At 36.3% G+C, this 18,151-nt stretch overlaps 1 protein-coding gene across 1 annotated transcript; it reads left to right on the forward strand.

Moving 5' to 3' along the window:
* The first annotated feature begins 6,351 nt into the window (after positions 1–6,351).
* On the forward strand, positions 6,352–17,545 carry LOC147790173 (5'-3' exoribonuclease 3-like). The gene is made up of 24 exons (XM_087128459.1): positions 6,352–6,728; positions 9,982–10,241; positions 10,661–10,763; positions 10,872–10,948; positions 11,488–11,679; positions 11,779–11,898; positions 12,035–12,097; positions 12,263–12,382; positions 12,488–12,652; positions 13,246–13,323; positions 13,424–13,510; positions 13,777–14,058; positions 14,237–14,332; positions 14,433–14,528; positions 14,615–14,685; positions 15,063–15,191; positions 15,265–15,341; positions 15,420–15,460; positions 15,568–15,642; positions 15,740–15,894; positions 16,251–16,355; positions 16,438–16,513; positions 16,602–16,693; positions 16,792–17,545. Exons 2-24 carry the CDS (start codon positions 10,038–10,040, stop codon positions 17,024–17,026), a joined length of 2,739 nt encoding a protein of 912 aa, XP_086984585.1. The 5' UTR covers positions 6,352–6,728; positions 9,982–10,037; the 3' UTR covers positions 17,027–17,545.
* Positions 17,546–18,151: the final 606 nt, after the last annotated feature.

Raw genomic sequence — 18,151 nt, forward strand, 5'->3', positions numbered from 1 at the left:
AACCCGCGCCTCGACCCGAGACTACTGCACACGCATCGCCCTCTGGTTGTGCCATGTGGCCCGTTTGCAGTGCAACACCCCCTCGGCTCCAATGGCTTGATCGGCTCTACGACGACTTTTTGGCTCCAGCGGCTTATTCAACTCGGGAAACCTATTTTTGACCTTTTTGGCACTGTTCCGATCCTTCTGGACTTGATTTCGACCCCGTTTAAGGTAAAATAGATCATTTTAAGGTCGTATTTCACAAATTCAAGTTGAAAATTAATTGTGTTTGTGAAATACTAACGAAGGTGTCGAATGATCAACTAGGAACCAACCACCAACGGAAGCGTAGGACGTATACGAGGAGCTAGAAGCTTACGTTTATATTTTAGGGAGTATTTCGGCTAAGGCCTACCAAGTAGCTCACCCGTTGTAGGTTATGCGTTGTATGTGGTGTGTTGGCACGTGCCCGTAGATTCGCATGTGTCATTAAATTGTATGCTAGATTGTTATACTTGAATACGTACGCTTGTGATGTGTGAATGTATGCTGTTTAGTATGATGTGATGTGCTATGTTTATGACGTTTATGATATTTCTGGATGATTCTAGCATGAATTGTACTAAAATTTTGATTGTAAACAGCATGAAATTGTTGGGTTTTATGTCCTAAAACTCATAGTTTGTAAAAAAAAAAAAAAAAAAAAAGAACATATTCTATTTTCAATAAAGTTATTATTGTTGTTTATTCAGTAAAGATTGTTATTGAATAAAGTGAACTTTACGATCATTAATCTAAATCCAATAAACTAAGAACACTCTGACTATAGTATGATTACTTGAACTATATGTAGAGACATAAGAGTGGATCAAGTTCAAGTATATAGTCAAAATGATCTATAGTATAAGGATAAGGCTGAGTACCTTATTCTGGGGACACTATGGATGCGGCCCACTTTTGTATATGATATAAACAATGTGATCACTAAATTGTAGATGCGGAGACATGTGAGTGGGGGTGTCCTATGCAATGAGTATTGCATAAGATCGGACAATGAAGAAAACCACTCTCACTTTATAATGTCGTTTACTGTTGAGACTGATTTTCTTTTCATTCGATAACTTAGGTAACTCGGTTTTAATCCTGAGCTAACAATGAACTTCTATTTATTCGGAATTATCCTTAGATTTGCATGGGTGAGAGTGGCTCTAGTTCCCCGACTCAATAGGCCTCCCATTTCAGGGGTAAGACTCGGTGAATGGCTGGGGACATGAGTGCAAGATGGAATTCACTCCTACCCACTTTTAGGGATAGAAGAGAGGTAGTTCCCTTAACCACTGACTCTAGGTCTTGAACAAGGGGCTCCACCCTCTCATTAGCTTGAAAGGGATTCGGTTTACTGGTTGGACCACAAACAAATTGTTCATTAGAGGATCAGTGAGACATAAGGAACAAGAAGTAACTTTAGGGGTAAAACGGTAAATTGACCCAGCTCTAGTTACGAACAACCTGTGAAGGATCGACTTACTAATCATGGTTATATCAAATGGACAGAAATATATCTATAGTGAGGGGAGTGCAACTACTAGGCTATAATGGAGTGTCCTAGTAGTTAACGAATGTTGGTTAACAAAAGGTTAATGAGTTTAACCGGTTAATTTTGGATCGTTGGAGCCCATGATCTATAGGTCCATTAGGTCCCTCTGCTAGCTCATATCAGACTAAACCATAGAACAGTGTGATGAGTGAGTTCGAAGTGTTCAAATTCAAATTAGGAAATATGCGCTACATATATATGATATATTTAACCGTATTTTTGTTTTATTTACGAATTAAACAAAAAGAGAGAATTTGAGATATTTAAATAAGATTTAAATATCTTAATCAATTATGTGTCCGAATTGATTGGGATTGACATTTGAATTAATATTAAATATTAATTAAATAGTTTAATTAATCATGGAATGTTACTTTAATTTGAAATTCATTATTCAAATTAATTGTTGAATTAAAATGTAATTTGAAATTCATTATTCAAATTAATTGTTGAATTAAAATGAAGAAAGTCAAAATGTTGACTTCATTTAATGGAAAAATCCATGTTAGTAGAATTTTGACAGAATTTTGAGGTGTCAAAATTTGGTTTAACCAAACTTGCATGCTTGCCACATAATCCCAAACATTTGAGTGGAATTTTAAGTGTCAAAATTTGGTAAACTCAAATTTGCATGAACATGCAAACATGACTCTTTAAATAGAGTGATCATGGTACATGGAAGGTCTTCTTCTTCTTGGTTAAAAACCTTGAGAAAAAACCTCTCACAAACACTCTCTTCATAAATACAAAATCCCTCTCAAGTTTAGTCACTCACTGGATTCCACAATCCCGTTCTAAGGCCGGAGGATAGTGGAGAAGACACTAGTGGTGGTTCGAAACCGGTTCGTGAGGAAAAAGGAGTTTGAACTACAAAAGGTTAGTATCTAAACTCATTAAGTTTTAATACTTTTGAACATGCTAGTTATTTACTATAATTGATGTTCTAAAAGTGCCTAAGATCCAAATTGCTTCCGCATGTGTTATATTAACACCATCAGAAATGTATGACATGATACCACAATAAACGACATGAAATGTAACCCCGTTAGGATTATGTATGATACGTAGACTGAAAAATGAGAAATGACATATTAAGCATGAAAGATGATAGCGGGGTTATATTCGTTAATGATAAAACATAAAAATATTAGGGATCTCATGCATTATGTGTGCTCATGCATTTGGGGGGATACCCTTATTCCATGATGATAGTACGGATGTGTACACCCAATGGTAGGGTACGTTCGTTATGCCTTGCATAGCGCTGCTGTGATGGTTACTAGTTGTAACGGGTGTCCGGCCTAAGGAGCTTCCCAGAGTATGCTCACCTAACAAGTAAAGTGGCCCAGTGGTGTGCGAACTAACTGATGAGCCCATACCCGCACGTATGAACTGTGTGTAGAGTATATGGTACACGTCCAAATTACCCGTTAAGACAACACCGTAGGAAGATAGATTGAAAGATAGGTCCCATCATCTCATTTGCATGTGATTGTTGCATAACCCCGATAGGGGGTCACTTACTAAGTATTATAGAAATACTCAAGCCTCGTGCTACCACATTTTCAGATGAAGGCAAGGTACCCATGTGAGACCGATGGCAGCACCGCACATCCCGGGATTGTGGCACATGCATAGAATAGTTGCTTTCCATTCGTAGTATAGGTTAATATAGGTTGAATTTCATTTGCATTCGTAGTATAGGTTAGTATAAGTTGAATTCCCGTTTGCATCATTAGTATAGGTTAGTATAGGTTGAATTCCTGTTTGCATCATTAGTATAGGTTAGTATAGGTTGAATTGTAACCTCATAATAAATCATAGGGTAGTATAAGACATTTATTTCAGAGTTGTTTTTTTCCCTTTCTTTCCCTTGTATTCGTTATTCATGAGGTAATAAAAGGCAAACTTATATCGCATTTATGATAAGAGCCCATTTAAGGTAAATTCCGTATTTAAAGTTGACCTTAGATTAAATAAGTAAAATTTAAGGTCGTTACACTTGAATTTGGGGAAACGCTGGCTAGGCCAACTGATAAGCGCCTACAATGCTGGAATTTGCAAAGCTAGAGGTCCTCTAGAATCCTTGCAAAACGTTCACAGAGAAAGCTAACTTAACGGATTGATTCCAACCAAGAGCTGGTTAGAAGATGAATGACTCTTAGATCGAACTTGGAATCTATGATGGTCACTCTTAGATACCAAGACAATTCACTCCAGAATTAGCTTGATCAAAACTAATTCAATGAATCGATTTAAACATCAAACCTAAAGCAAGGTTTGAAAAAGAATAACACCAAAAAGGTAACAAGAAAACACAAAGGTTTTTTTTCTATATTCAACCAAAATCCCTCAAACATGAGTATTACATGCCTTTAAATAGGTCAAGGTAACACTAACATAATAAAGTTCAGCCACCAACCACTAATAAATGCTAATAAATGCTATTAAATACAAATTGAAGAATATAAGGGAATTCATACAAACTATTAATAAATGCTATTAAATATAAAATGAATCAAATAAGGCATTAATAATTCCCTTAATTGGTAATTCAACTACCAAAGGCAAGTCTTCTAATTACTTTCCAATATCAGCCACTCCATTATCTTCTTGATTTGATATGCTTAATGCTATAAAAAATTTTGGGCTCAAAAGTATTTGTTTCAACCGGTACACTAGCTAGCTTTTGAAGATGCAATGTATAGGCCTCTTGAATCTTCTTAACATTGCTTCTTGTAATCGGTCCTTCGGGTACATGCACGTGATCAGTTGTTGGATTCATATCACCAACCAAGTAAATGACCTTACTATCAGTTTGGTTATAATTGTATGTTATATGATGACATGTGTTCGTAGCTTCACACGTGTCATATGCTCATATATCTGAACAATTAGGAAATGATACGTGTATGATATGATATGTGAATGTTATGCTACATGTGATGAAATCATATGTTTACAATATGATATGTTAAGATATGATATGCTTGACGACATGCTCGTGATATAATATATGATATGATATAATGTGTGCATAATATGATATGATACATTAGAAGACATGACAAGTTTAAGATATGACATATGTTTGACATGACTAGATATATGATACGATAGACATGCAATATGATGTATTAGCATAATGCACAACCTCGATATATGCATGGAAAGTATGATAAAATGATATGATACAAAGGAAGGCGGAAGAGGCGTTGTTGTACATGATAATGAAAGGAAAAATGTTGGGACCTCATGCATCATTCATTGTATGTTCATGCATAGGGGGATACCCCTTCTTTTACGATGGTACGGATGCGTACACTACGAGGCAGAGAAACGATCATTATATTTATTATAATGTTGCGACGATCGCTATTCCTAATGAGTGCTCGACATCAATAGCTCCAGAGAATGCTTGCTCGATAAGAAAGGGGCTTAAGAGGTGTGCAAACTGACTAGTGGGTCTATACTCATTCCTGGACCGTGTGTAGAACAGTAAGTATACATCCAATTACCCGCTTAGGATAGTCGCCTAAGGAATATATACTGGTATGATAGGTCTCACTCATGATTATACGTGCGTGCATCTAACTTCAATAGCGGGATCACTGCTGAATATTTCTTAAACTACTCAAGCCATGTGTTACTCTTATTTTTTTTAAGTAAAGGCAAGGCTTCCTGTACGGTTGACGGTGACATTGCAACTCAAGAGACCATGGCACATGCATAGAGTAGTTTGAAATTTAAATTTCGTAGACTATAAGTTAGTATGCGTTTAATTTCGTAGCATATAGGTTAGTATATGACATTTTTACTTTATGTTATTTCAATTTATGTTACTTTATTTAAAGACGTTCTAGAAAACAAGTAAATCCATGACTACGTTTTCATAATAAAGTTTTGAATGAAGTATTTCTAAATAAAATATCTATGATATGTATACCGTAACGACTTTAGGTTAAGTAGAAATCTAGGGTGTGACAAAATTATATTAGGACCTCTCAATGTCAAATAAATTTGTGAATACAAAAAAATGTTAAATAGCCAATAAATAAAGATCTATTAAACACAAAATAAAAAATTTAGAATTTATTAAACTATCCTGATCTATTAAATATAAAATTAAAAATCACTCCATTAAACTATCTTTAAAATTTAATAAATAGGTCCTTAAATTTTCAACATTTAAGAACGCACTAAACTTTAAAGCATCTAATAGATTCACGATCTTTATAGCATCTAATACTTAAATTATCAATCTCTTGTTTCTTAATTTTTTTTTTAAAAGAGCTTCAAATAGACAAAATATAGATGATTAATACATAATTCTTTCCAAGTTTATATCTCCATGTTTTGAATAGGAGCTTTAAAAAAATTCGAGGACCGAAAAACCTTATCAAACCTAACCTAACCTACCATTTGGGTTGAAATATGAACTTAAATGAACTGAGTTCAAATAAATAAAAACCTTATGTTCGATTGGTTTATAGGTTCTTTTAGAATATATATACATATAAACATATACATTTTTTCTTATTATACAAATAATGCATACATATATTTATTTAATTTCATAAATATTTTTTAATTACTTATACTCCAATAATTAAAAAATAATTTTTAAGTAATTTTTTAAAATATATATTAAAATTGGTTTGAAAATAAATAAATAAATAAATGTGTTACGAACTTAACTGAGGAATCCGTATTTAGGGACTAAGTTGTAATTTAAACCCAATTTAAATTTGGTATAAAAAAAAGCCTAAACCCTACGATCCTTCCTCTTTCCCCATCCCACTTCTGGCCTTCAGTTTTGTTATATTGTTACCGCAGTCGAACGCCGGCACCCCTCACTGTCCCATTCAGTTTCTTTCTTCTCTCCCTCTCTGCTGCAGCCGTAAGCTGCTGGCTATCCAGCATCCCTCCACTGCCCCCACGGGTTCTTTTCCTTCTTCTCTCCCTATATCTTTCTGCTGCAACCGCACGCCGGCGAGCCACCCTCGTGTTCTGCCGCAGCCGCATCAGTGTCGACTACCTTCTTTTGCAGCTGTCTGTCGCCGTGGTACACTCCAGTCTTCTTCCCCCACACTTTCCATCTTCTTCCAGTCGCTCGCCGTCGAGGTCTTTTGGGTTGAACCAACTCCAGGTAAAATTTGAATTAGGTCATTTTTAATATAAAATCCTTCCATTGAATGCCAATCATATTTATGAAGGATCTTGATGACTCTAGGGACCTTAAAAGTTATTTTTATGGATTCCAAGAGTGCTGTTGTATCTTTTTGGATTCTTTACTGGGAGACTGGGTCGGATTATTCCCTTAGACGGTTTCCGTAGAAGCATATACTCGTTGTTTTAGAGTTCCCTCTTGTAATTTTTTTTTTTTTTTTTTTTTTTGGTAGCGGGAGACACAAGAATGTAAAATTCAAATATGTATTCAAAACGACATAAAATTAGTTCAAAGGTAATATCCACGGAGTCAAAGTAAAAATGGTTTACTAATCGAGGGTAGCATTTAAAATAATAATAAAAGGACAAGAAAGAAGACTACTCGATCTTATGGGCAACCCTCGTAGTTGCATGGCTTTGCATGCCTCCGCCATTAACAGCTCTACAATCCATCTGACAAAAAAAAAAAAAAAAAAAATGATAAAATAAGATGAGATTTGTATAAATACTCAGTAAGAAATCTACTTGTAGTCTCTTAGAAAACTTAGTCTATATGCTCGTAACTGTCGTAGAGGTCACCAACCTGTGGTTAAAGTTTGTACTAACCTTTGTAGGTCACTATGTAACTAAACCCTCATTATACCTCATTTAAGGAGTATTCTAACCCTCTTAGGTTCATAAATTGGGTTTTTTTTTTTTTCTCTCTCTCTTGGCTCTAGGTTTCACATATGTCTAGGTCCTTCGTCGGTCTTGCGCGAAGTGCGCCTCAAGTCGCTGTCGCCCATGGAAAGGCCCTAGGGTAATACTCATAGTACTTGAGGAGCCCTTTTTGCTCTAACATGGTAACCATACTCCATACATGTCTACCTACTGAGCGAAGGGTTCTCCCTAGTGGTGTTGGGCAACATCTACTTGTCTCTAAGATTAGTAAACTACCTGTACTTTGCCTTTCCAGGCTGGAATAGTAACTACCTGCTCATGTACCCTTCTTGGATTAGAACAATAAAACTACTTGTCTTAGGAACAATAGCTATTTGTTACTTTGCCTTTTTAGGCTAGAACAGTAAACTACCTGTCACTACGCCATGTAGGTTGGAACAGTAAAAATGCCATGGCTCCCCACTAGGCACTGCCGATAGTACTTCAATAGTATACCTTATGTGACTCCTGGAATCCACCATATGTGACAATTAAGCCATGTGTAACAAGTAGACCCTAACCCCTGTTTGGTTTACGAATAGGGGTTGCACCCTATTCGTTCCTATAAGGAACCTGGTCAACCCAAGGGGGCTATGGAACTCATGACTAGGTGCTAGGACCAAAATACGTGAAACATTAACTTGTAGCCCATGGAGACCAAAACTAACACTATGGCGCATAGCGATAGTCTAACTCATAAGTGTTACAGGCTATCCAAACCCTATCCAAACCCTAAATCATGCATAATGAACATATAAAGGCATACAACATGCTCATTATGCTCATTCAGTGATAATAAACCAACCTCAACATACTCCAACCTCAACATACTGGAAAGCATAAAAGTCTAATAAACTATCAGAGTTCACAAATCATGCGTGTGGAAGCTATATAATTGTAGTTAGAATTGAATTATAAACTATTCACATTATCTAAACTTAATTATCACGAGGCTAGATCAATTAGGCTTCTAATCATGATACTCGGGAATTTTTCCTCGATCCTAATCGACTCCTACAACTATTTCTTAGAACTTGCTCCATGTGGTTACTTTCTTGTTTGTCCACTTCTCGAGCTTGGTTCGGGTCTTCAAGTTCTCCAGAATTTCTCAATATGCCCTAAATTAAGTCAAAAGAATATAACTGGTGAAAATGACTTGAAGAACGAATTCCAAGAAGCTTCAAATTCCTAAAAAAAGGGATGTAGGCTGAGAAACTAACGGTTGACTATACGGTTATCTTTTCCAACTTGTGTGCGTGCCATTTTGTTTTTCTTTCTACTCTTTTTATTTTTTTTATTTTTTTTCTTTTTGCAAAAAAAATTCTTTTATTTATTTTCTTAAAACTCTAGATGTTTTACCTTTTTTATTTCCTCGAGTCAATGACCACGTTACGACAGCTAAGTTTCTAATGGAATTTGAGCATGGAAAAGACCCTCTAATTGATTTGTTGTTTAGTCTGCTAAAAAACATTTTCTAGGAAAGAGGTGAAGAGTGGATCGAGTGAATATATAGGGATCAGGGACTTACTAGAGAAGGATCTCATCTAGATGACAGAAGGATTTTTATTTATTTGTTTATTCTCTAGATTCCAATGATTCAGTTGTATCTTTTTTAATTCCTCATTGGTAGGGAGGCTGAGTCGCATTATTTTCCTTGGACGGTTTCAATAGTAGCATCTACACGTGTATTAGTTCCCCTATGTTTCCCCTTTGTTGTCAGTCGCCAATGCAAACTCATTCATATTATGAAGAAATCAAAATGATGTATATCGAGTTCTTGTGAATATATAAGTCAGAGATGAGTGAAGAAAGGAATTAGCACGTATTGAATTTGAAGAAAAATTAATGGAAAAAATGGTGTTTCAATTGTGTTGTATGCACATTATTTCTTTTCGAAGGATGCTGTTTTAGCACATTGTTATGGCCTATTATCTTATGTTTGGCTATTGTTTTTTCTTTTCTCCCTTTGAGAGGTTTTCCTTGAACTTTTTGTGTTGTATGCACATGAATGTGTATGTACTTTAGTGCATTTTTTTTTTGTGGTGAACATTGGAAGGGAATCAGTAGTACTAACTTATATGTAAATAGTGTTTAAGTTTCTAGTATTGATAGTTGATGGAAATTATGTTTTTTTTTTCAACCTTAATTTTAGTGTTAGGAAATGTCAGATGAGTACTTGAACCACTATGAAAAATAAAAGAACACCGTCAATGGCATGTTGACACATTATTTTCTATGAATCAATGTGAAAATTTTTCTGAAGAATATATTATGTGTTCATATATATATATATATATTTCTTGAATGAGAGGTGGATGCTTTTGATAGACCCCTTTTCTTTTTATGTTTTGTAGTTCTTGCTAGCAATTTTTGGGTTTTGTAAAACAAGGGAGTGGAATTATACTCCCAAAAACTCATGGTCTATTTTTCCTTACAGGCAGGTCAACTTGCTATTTTACCTCTTATTTGAGTCCATTTTTGACAAAACTTCATTATCTTTGTTTTTATATATATATCTATATATATAATCTCAGGTGAGGTTGTGTTGCATAAAGGATTTTGAGACGCTACAGGCTCCAAGTGAGCAGACATGGGAGTTCCAGCCTTCTATAAGTGGTTAGCAGAGAAGTATCCATTGGTAGTTGCGGATGTAATAGAGGAAGCACCCGTTGTAATAGATGGCGTCGCCATTCCAGTTGATACAAGCAAACCCAATCCAAACAATCTTGAATTTGATAACCTCTACCTAGACATGAATGGCATTATTCATCCATGCTTCCACCCAGAAGATAGGGTAAACATTTGACGCATATATTCAGTTCTCTCTCTCTCTCTTCTCGCATCATATAGCTATGTCATTTGTGGTGTTTCATTTTAGATAACATTGTAAATTTGTGGCGGAGAGTGCCAAGCTTTAATTTAATAAATTTAAGCAACGTTGGTCAGGATCAATTTTTCTTTGATGAAAAGGGAGATAACATAGTCAGTCCACGTACAACCTGATGAAGAATTTCTTTCACTTGATGTCAAGTCAAGGGACCAAAGCCAATAAATTTGGGCTAGTAATCTCACATGCTAGAATAAGTAATTGTACTTTCAGTTTAGGAACATGCCTATTCTCCACGGAAGAAAAGCCTAATACATTTAAATTTCTTTGTCGTCTAATATATATTTTTTTTGATGTTGCTTGATCGTTCTATTTTACTGGTGCAGCCTTCTCCAACAACTTTTAGCGAGGTATTTCATAGCATGTTTGATTATATTGATAGGCTTTTTGTCATGGTCCGGCCTAGAAAATTGCTATACATGGCTATTGGTGAGTTCCCAACTTTATTTATTTATGTTTTGTTGCTTCAAATTGGTTAGACGAAGGAGTGGTAATGTTTGTTTTTAATGTTTATTGCCTGTTGAAATGAATGTATAGATGGTGTTGCCCCTAGGGCAAAAATGAATCAACAGCGATCTCGACGATTTAGAGCTGCAAAAGATGCAGTAGAAGCGGTATGTGCTTTTGTTTGATAGTCTTTTCCTGGGTTGAAGGGTGTAAACCACCTTCCTGACTATTACATGTCTAATAAGTTCCTTGACTACCACTTGTATTAGATGATATGATTGTAACTTGTACTTTACAGTTCTAGATTTGATGGTATTGAGTCTTAAGTTTATAGAGAGTTCAAGTTGATTTTTCAAAATTAGTACATGTCAGACATTGCATTGACTGTGCCCCTCTCCTTTATCACCTCCAGTTGGAGTGTTTTGTTAAATTCATTTCAAGGAAGCTTTTTGTATCTTCCATTCATTTGAATGAACTTCTAGTTAGTAGAGTTGGGTGCTAAAATCCTGTTTTTATTTATTACAAATATGTTTTGCGTATAAAAAAGTTGGTAGGATATTGCTTTTGGCTATTTCTTTTCCTGCCTTAGTATGATGTATAATTGAAGTGTTCAACTGCATCAACTTCACGTGAACGATTATGTACAAAGAAGATAATCTCCTGGTATGAGCATTTAATAAACTATGCTTTTTTTTTTTTCTCTTAGGCCGCTGAAGAGGCACGATTAAGACAGGAGTTTGAGAGGGAGGGACGAAAGCTTCCTCCGAACGAAGCGTCACAAGTTTTTGATTCCAATGTGATCACTCCTGGAACTGACTTTATGTCTGTTCTTTCGGTTGCTTTGCAGTACTACATTCATCTTAGACTAAACAACGACCCAGGTTGGAAAGGTATTAAGGTAAACATGACATGACTATTACTTGTATTCTAAAACCGGTAGTTTCACTGAATAGCGAATCCAATTTTGCCCGATTTTAAGTGCTTTTAAAATGTGAAGGTTATTCTTTCTGATGCCAATGTTCCGGGTGAAGGGGAGCACAAAATAATGTCCTATATTCGTCTTCAGAGAAATGTTCCTGGTTTTGATCCCAATACTCGTCACTGCCTGTATGGTTTGGTATATTTTTTTTTCTCCATGCTTATTTTATGTAATTCACATACCTCTTGATTGTATGTGTTTGTTTAAAATTAGTTTTCATGATTTCATCACCTGGTTGTTGAATACAGCGCATCACTTGATTTTATAATTTCAGGATGCAGATTTGATAATGTTAGCTTTGGCTACCCATGAAGTCCATTTTTCAATAATGCGTGAGGTTTGTATTTTTGCTTATATTTTGGCTACGCTGCTGCAGTTTTTGGAGAATTTGGTATCACTCCCTTCCTGAGGACATGGCACATGTTCATTATTTAAAATATTCAATGTATGTGCATTATACTTCATGAACCAATAACAACCATTGTTTCTTGGTAAACTTTAGATCATGTTCACTCCTGAACAGCAAAAAAAGTGCTTTCTAGCTGACCGTAAACGTAAAGCAAAGAGAAAGGCCAGTGAGTTTGATGCGAAAGGGGAAGGTGTAGTTAAAAAGCCTTACCAGGTAGGATTTCCTCATATTTGTTCTTTGTTCTCTGGTGGAATAATAGGTCAAATTCTTTATGTGCTATTTCTGTTATTCACTTTGTATGGTCCTTTTATTATGCAGTTTCTCCATATATGGATACTTAGAGAGTACTTGGAACGTGAGATGTGTATTCCTAATGCTTCCGTTGAAAGCGACATTGAACGCATTGTGGATGATTTTGTGTTCATGTGTTTCTTTGTTGGTAATGACTTTTTACCTCATATGCCCACATTAGAGATTCGGGAGGTAGAGTCCATACTTGAACTTACCATTTATAAGTTAATGAAGTTTTGTTGACTTCCAAATGGAATTGTTCTATTCAAGATTTCCGGAATTCCATTTTTTTTTTCTTTTCTAAATTTTATTATTTTTGCATGTTTGATTTCAGTTAACTTGTCAGCTCTTTGTTAAGGGTAAAAGAATTTTTTTAGGGAAGTGAGCGTTCAGCTTGTTAGCCTTTATGAAGAATGAAAAAGCAGATATATAGAGGAATATTGCTACTGAGGAAGAAAATTAAAAAAATATTGATAATCTCATAACTTGGAACAAAAAAAGTATTATAAGTGTACACCATTAAACAAAAGTCGTGTTTATGGAAGTTACGTGTAGAGGTTGATTATTGTCAGCCTTTTAATCCAAGGTTCGATCAGCTATATGAGCAAAAAGTTGTATATTTTGTCTTGGACATCAAATGTTGGTCGATGTGGTTCCGTCTTGACAGATATATCCTAAGAGGTTTAGGTGTCTTTTCTTCTTGCATTATAAGTATTCTAAGAATTTGGATTGTTTTTAGGTGCAAGTTAGAATGGAGGTATTATTTTTTTGTTCTTTAATTCCAGGGTGCAATTGACTTGCTATTGACTGTGTATAAGAAGAAAGTAAGGGAAGTTGGTGGGTATTTGACTAAAGGAAGCAAGGTAATTTTTTTTCCTTTTTGGTTTTTTGTTTTTATGCTATAATTTACATTAACATCTGTGAGCTCAGGCATGAAATGCTTTACTGTGGGTCTTATGTCAGCCAAATTTGCGCATAGTGGAACAATTTATTCAAGCTGTTGGAAGTAATGAAGATAACATATTCCGAAGAAGAGCTAAACGGCATAAGGTTCTCTTCTTTCTTATGTATACATGTTCCGTTACATGTTTTATACGTTATTTATCCCATCATCTTTCTCGTTTTGAGGTGAGAATTAGGGAGTTTTTTTTGTTCTTTTTTTCAGAGGTGAGGATTAAGAAACAAAATTTCATATAAGATAATTTACTAAAAGACTTTTATTTCTAGTTAATTTGTAGATTACATCTCATATTGATTGTATTCCTATGTGATATCCTTTCTATTCTCTCACTGTTGGTCATCTTTTATAAATTCAGAAGCAGGCAGGCAGGATAAAGCTCGCTAAAGCTCTGACAAGAAGAGGAGATGATGCAGGGCCTTGGGTTCAACCATCCCTAGTTGCAGTTGCTCGTTTTCATAGTTCTCGTCTAGCTTCAGGTCCTTATCCTTCGCCATATGGACAATCAAGAAAAGCCACGTCCAGATTCTCAGGACTGAAAAATAAGAATATGCAACGTCCTAACAAAGTTGCACGTCTATCGTCTGGGGATTCTATTGGTTCTGCTATCGTTGAAGCAGAAAACACTTCGGAAATAGATGTACGTTTCCGTGCTTAGGGCATAGTTCATTGTTATTATGACTTCCATCAGCCATTTTTTAGGACTATTTTCTATGGCTAACCTGTAATTGGTATGGGCCTTGCCGGCATGAGTTTTTATTTAGACCATTGAGAAGGTCTAGAATGCTAATTATATCTAATTTTTGTTTATCTTCTAGATCCATGAGAACAACAAGGAATTGAAGACAAAGCTTAAGGAGTTTCTGCGTGAGAAGTCTGATGTTTTCAACGCTAATGATTCAGAAGTAGACAAGGTTTGTATCTAGTAATGCTAATAGTCTAATCATAGTTGTATAGTACAATAATCAATATGTTAAAGTTCATCTCATAAGCTGAATGAATGTTGGTGGTCAGATTAAATTGGGCATACCTGGGTGGAGAGAGAGGTATTATAATGAGAAGTTTTCTGGAAATACTCCCGAGGAACTCGATGACATACGAAATGATGTTGTAAGTTATTAAGCGAATTTCTAGTGATTTCTTAATTTTTTTTATCTTCTGGAATTGTAGGCTAATTTTTGTTGTTTTTCTGGCAGGTTTTGAGGTACACAGAAGGCCTATGTTGGATTATGCGCTATTATTACGAAGGCGTTTGTTCTTGGCAATGGTGAGGTTTTTATTCTCGTTTCTTTGGCGCTTTTGTCATCTTTTATTTTTCGTGTTATTGCTTATTATTGTCTAAGATAAATGGACGTCTTAAAATGAGTAGCAGAATCTAAATTGAAACCGGTTGTTATCTTCTCATTAGTTTTCCTCTTTCTAGATTCTGCTACAATTTTTTTTACCTGCCTATGTGTCTCTAGCACGTCGTTAAATGACGTGACAATCATGGGTTTGGAGTGCATCTATCGGCCGTGGGTTTAGACTGCATATCTTTACGCGTCTGTGTAATCTCAATTACTTATCTCTGATGAAGTGAATGTATTTAGTTCTTATTCTCGTGATTTTCATTTTGTTGTTTACTAATGCCATTTTCTTCTTCAGGTTTTATCCATATCATTATGCACCATTTGCTTCTGATCTCAAAGGTCTTGATAAGCTGAATATATCATTCACTCTAGGCACTCCCTTCAAGCCATTCAATCAGCTACTGGGTGTCTTCCCTGCTGCTAGGTCTGTGCTAATTTCTTTCAAATTAAATGGAATTTCCATTTATTAGAGGGTTCTTACATTGAACTTTATGCAGTGCACACGCACTCCCGGAGCAGTATCGGAAATTGATGACGGATCAGAACTCGCCTATTGTTGATTTCTATCCTAATGGTACAAAATCTGTTTAAAAATGACTGCGTTATGGTTATCAAGTTTTGTCTCCCCTCTAACTTTTGTTTGATGCGACAGATTTTGAAGTGGATATGAATGGTAAGCGGTTTTCCTGGCAGGTTGGTTGCTTTCACCCCTTATTTTATTCTTTAATTTGATGAATTGGCTTTAGTTATGTTATGCGTTGTTGCTTCTTTTTAAATAATTTGTTCAAACTATTCTGCAGGGAATTGCGAAGTTGCCTTTCATTGATGAAACCCGCCTTCTTGCAGAGGTTGTAAAAGTCGAGCATACATTGACGGTGTGTTGCTAACTTGTGGTTCAGACATCCTTGATGAGGTCTAGATGATCCATATCCCTGTTTCTCTTTGAATAATTAACTTCTTACATTTCTGCAGCAAGAAGAAGTGCGGAGAAATAGTGTGATGTTTGACATGCTTTTTGTCACATCTTCTCACCCCCTCTCTGTTAGTATATACTCGCTCAACGACCGCCGTAAGCTGACGGGAAGAAAACGTAATCGGGTTAAGGAAAAAATAAACCCTGAACTTAGGTTTGTATCATGTAAAATCTTTCCTTTATGAGCATATTAATATGATCATGATGGGATCATGATGGGCACAATCACACCTTCCCCTTGTTAGCATGCAAGTTCGTCCAATCACACCTTCCCCTTGTTAGCATGCAAGTTCATCAAATCTGATTAACTTTAAGACAAATATGAATTGTATGGTTCATTTTGATGCTTTGTACAAGTTTTTGGGAAGGTTCTCTGGACTCCGATCTGGTTTCTAGGAAACTCCTTGGGTTCTTTACACCATTATGCTTAATTTCTCATGGAAATTTTGTTGATATTCACGTTCTTGGTAGAAGTTAGTTAATTCTGATTTGATTAAGCGTTAACTGCAGTGAAGGAATGAATGGTTATCTCTTTCCATGTTCGGGAGAGTTGTGCCCTCAAATATTCAGGTCTCCAGTTGAGGGCATGGAGGATATTATGAACAACCAAGTCATGTAAGAGTCTTGAGTACTTTATTTGATTTAACAAAACTACTCATCACGGTTTCTCCTTTGTTTCTTTTTCTTTCAAATCTAGATGTGCTATATATCGGCTTCCGGACCCACACAAGCATATCACTAAACCGCCTGCTGGGGTGAACTTTCCTCCAAGGGTACTTTATATTTCTTTCAACTTTTACTGATGTTGAAACACACCAATATCTTGCTGTTGTTTATTTCACTTGACATGTCTTGCGGCAGACGGTGAGCATGAGAGACATGAAACCTGAGCCTGGTTTACGGCATAAAGATACGCAACGCCACGACAATGGAAGATGCAATGAGAACGCAAGGTAGTATACCTACAGAAACCGGAAGAATTTCACTCATAGCCAACTATTTCAATACATTTTTTTTCTTTCTTGTGAGTGTTCTTTCCTTGTTTTTCCAGGCCAAATGCTCCTGGAATCATTTCAGGTCGACTATTAGGGGATGCATCACGTAGACTTGTTAACAGCTTGCTGGTTAGGAGGGGAGATTCTAAGGTTGAGGACAATTGTCAGGCACTCCCACTCCCCCATACGGCACAGCCCTGCATCCTTGGGCAACCTCCTTCACAGGCTCAAGAAGACTGCAGAATGCCAGCTGTGCCAGACCGAACTATTCCAACGCAACACAACGTGTAGCCAACGAGATCATGGGCAAATGTCTGTCACTCCGAGGCCATCACTGCAACATGAGAACTCATTCCATGATCACAAAATCAAGCAGAAGAATACAGAACCAGGTGCCAGACCATACCAAAGGTCATCACGCCACCTAGATCGAGTACCGTCAGCCACTCCCAAGCCACCACAGAAAAATGAGACCTCACTCGCACACAATTGTAGAGCACTCAATCAACTGAGTTCCCAACATTACAGTGAGAAGCCTGAAGCTTACTACCCATGGACATTAACATTATGGTGAAGTTGCGAGGACTTGCCTCCCTATCCTCATATAATAAACCTACAGTTTCCACCACCCCAACTTATGAGTGTTTACGATTACAATCAACTGTTGGAAGCTTTGGGGAGTAGTGAGCAAGTTGGTGGGTGTCATATCTAGGGTGTGTTCCCTGTGGTCATATGTCTATGTTATGCCAAACCCTTAGTCGAGCTCGTGTTGTATTACTTTCATTTTATGTTAATTATTTTATTATTATATTTGTTGTTGCACAATTATGTTTACTTCTGTCAGACTTGGAATGCTTAGGGAGATGTGACTAGTCTTCAATTCTTTTTACTCAGAGTTATATGTTATTTAAGCTGTTGTTGGCCTTTGCTTACTTGCTAGTCTATAATGTTGCTTTTAACTCTTTCAAAAATCTCGGTCGACATCAAAGAGCAAATGTTATATTTACAATAAGTACCTAACAACCTTCAGTATTTGGACGAGTGTGTTCAAAATTGAACTTTGTGACTTCCTCGTTGAAATAGATTGTGATGGCGAAAAAGAGATTGTTACCTAGATTGACACGATCGTTATAGTAGCTGGCTGCCTTGATGGGATGCCCATCTAGGAATTGATAGAAGATAGCCATAAGAGGGATACCTCAGAGGGCTTTGTTGCTCAAATAGAGGACAGTGCGATACTCACGTGGAAGCAACCGTAACAACAGCCCTATCTCCCCTAAAAGTGGGAGAGGAGATAGTGGGAGATCATAGAAAATCACTTCAATCGTGGATCAATAGAGTATTTGAGTGCCCCATGAGAGCGACCCTCTAGGCCTTCCAAGCCACATTAGAAGCAGACTGAGGCAGCAGTAGAAG

This window comes from Cucurbita pepo, chromosome 11 (genome assembly GCF_057944985.1).
Source record: "Cucurbita pepo subsp. pepo isolate OVF chromosome 11, ASM5794498v1, whole genome shotgun sequence".
In the NCBI taxonomy this organism is placed as follows: domain Eukaryota; kingdom Viridiplantae; phylum Streptophyta; class Magnoliopsida; order Cucurbitales; family Cucurbitaceae; genus Cucurbita; species Cucurbita pepo.

Bases quoted from the DNA above. Each gene is read 5' to 3' on its own strand.
- LOC147790173 (XM_087128459.1), top strand. From the start codon at position 10,038: ATGGGAGTTCCAGCCTTCTATAAGTGGTTAGCAGAGAAGTATCCATTG. The intron at 15,192-15,264 runs GTCTGTGCTAAT...AACTTTATGCAG, and splicing joins GGTGTCTTCCCTGCTGCTAG to TGCACACGCACTCCCGGAGC. The intron at 16,514-16,601 runs GTACTTTATATT...GTCTTGCGGCAG, and splicing joins GGGTGAACTTTCCTCCAAGG to ACGGTGAGCATGAGAGACAT.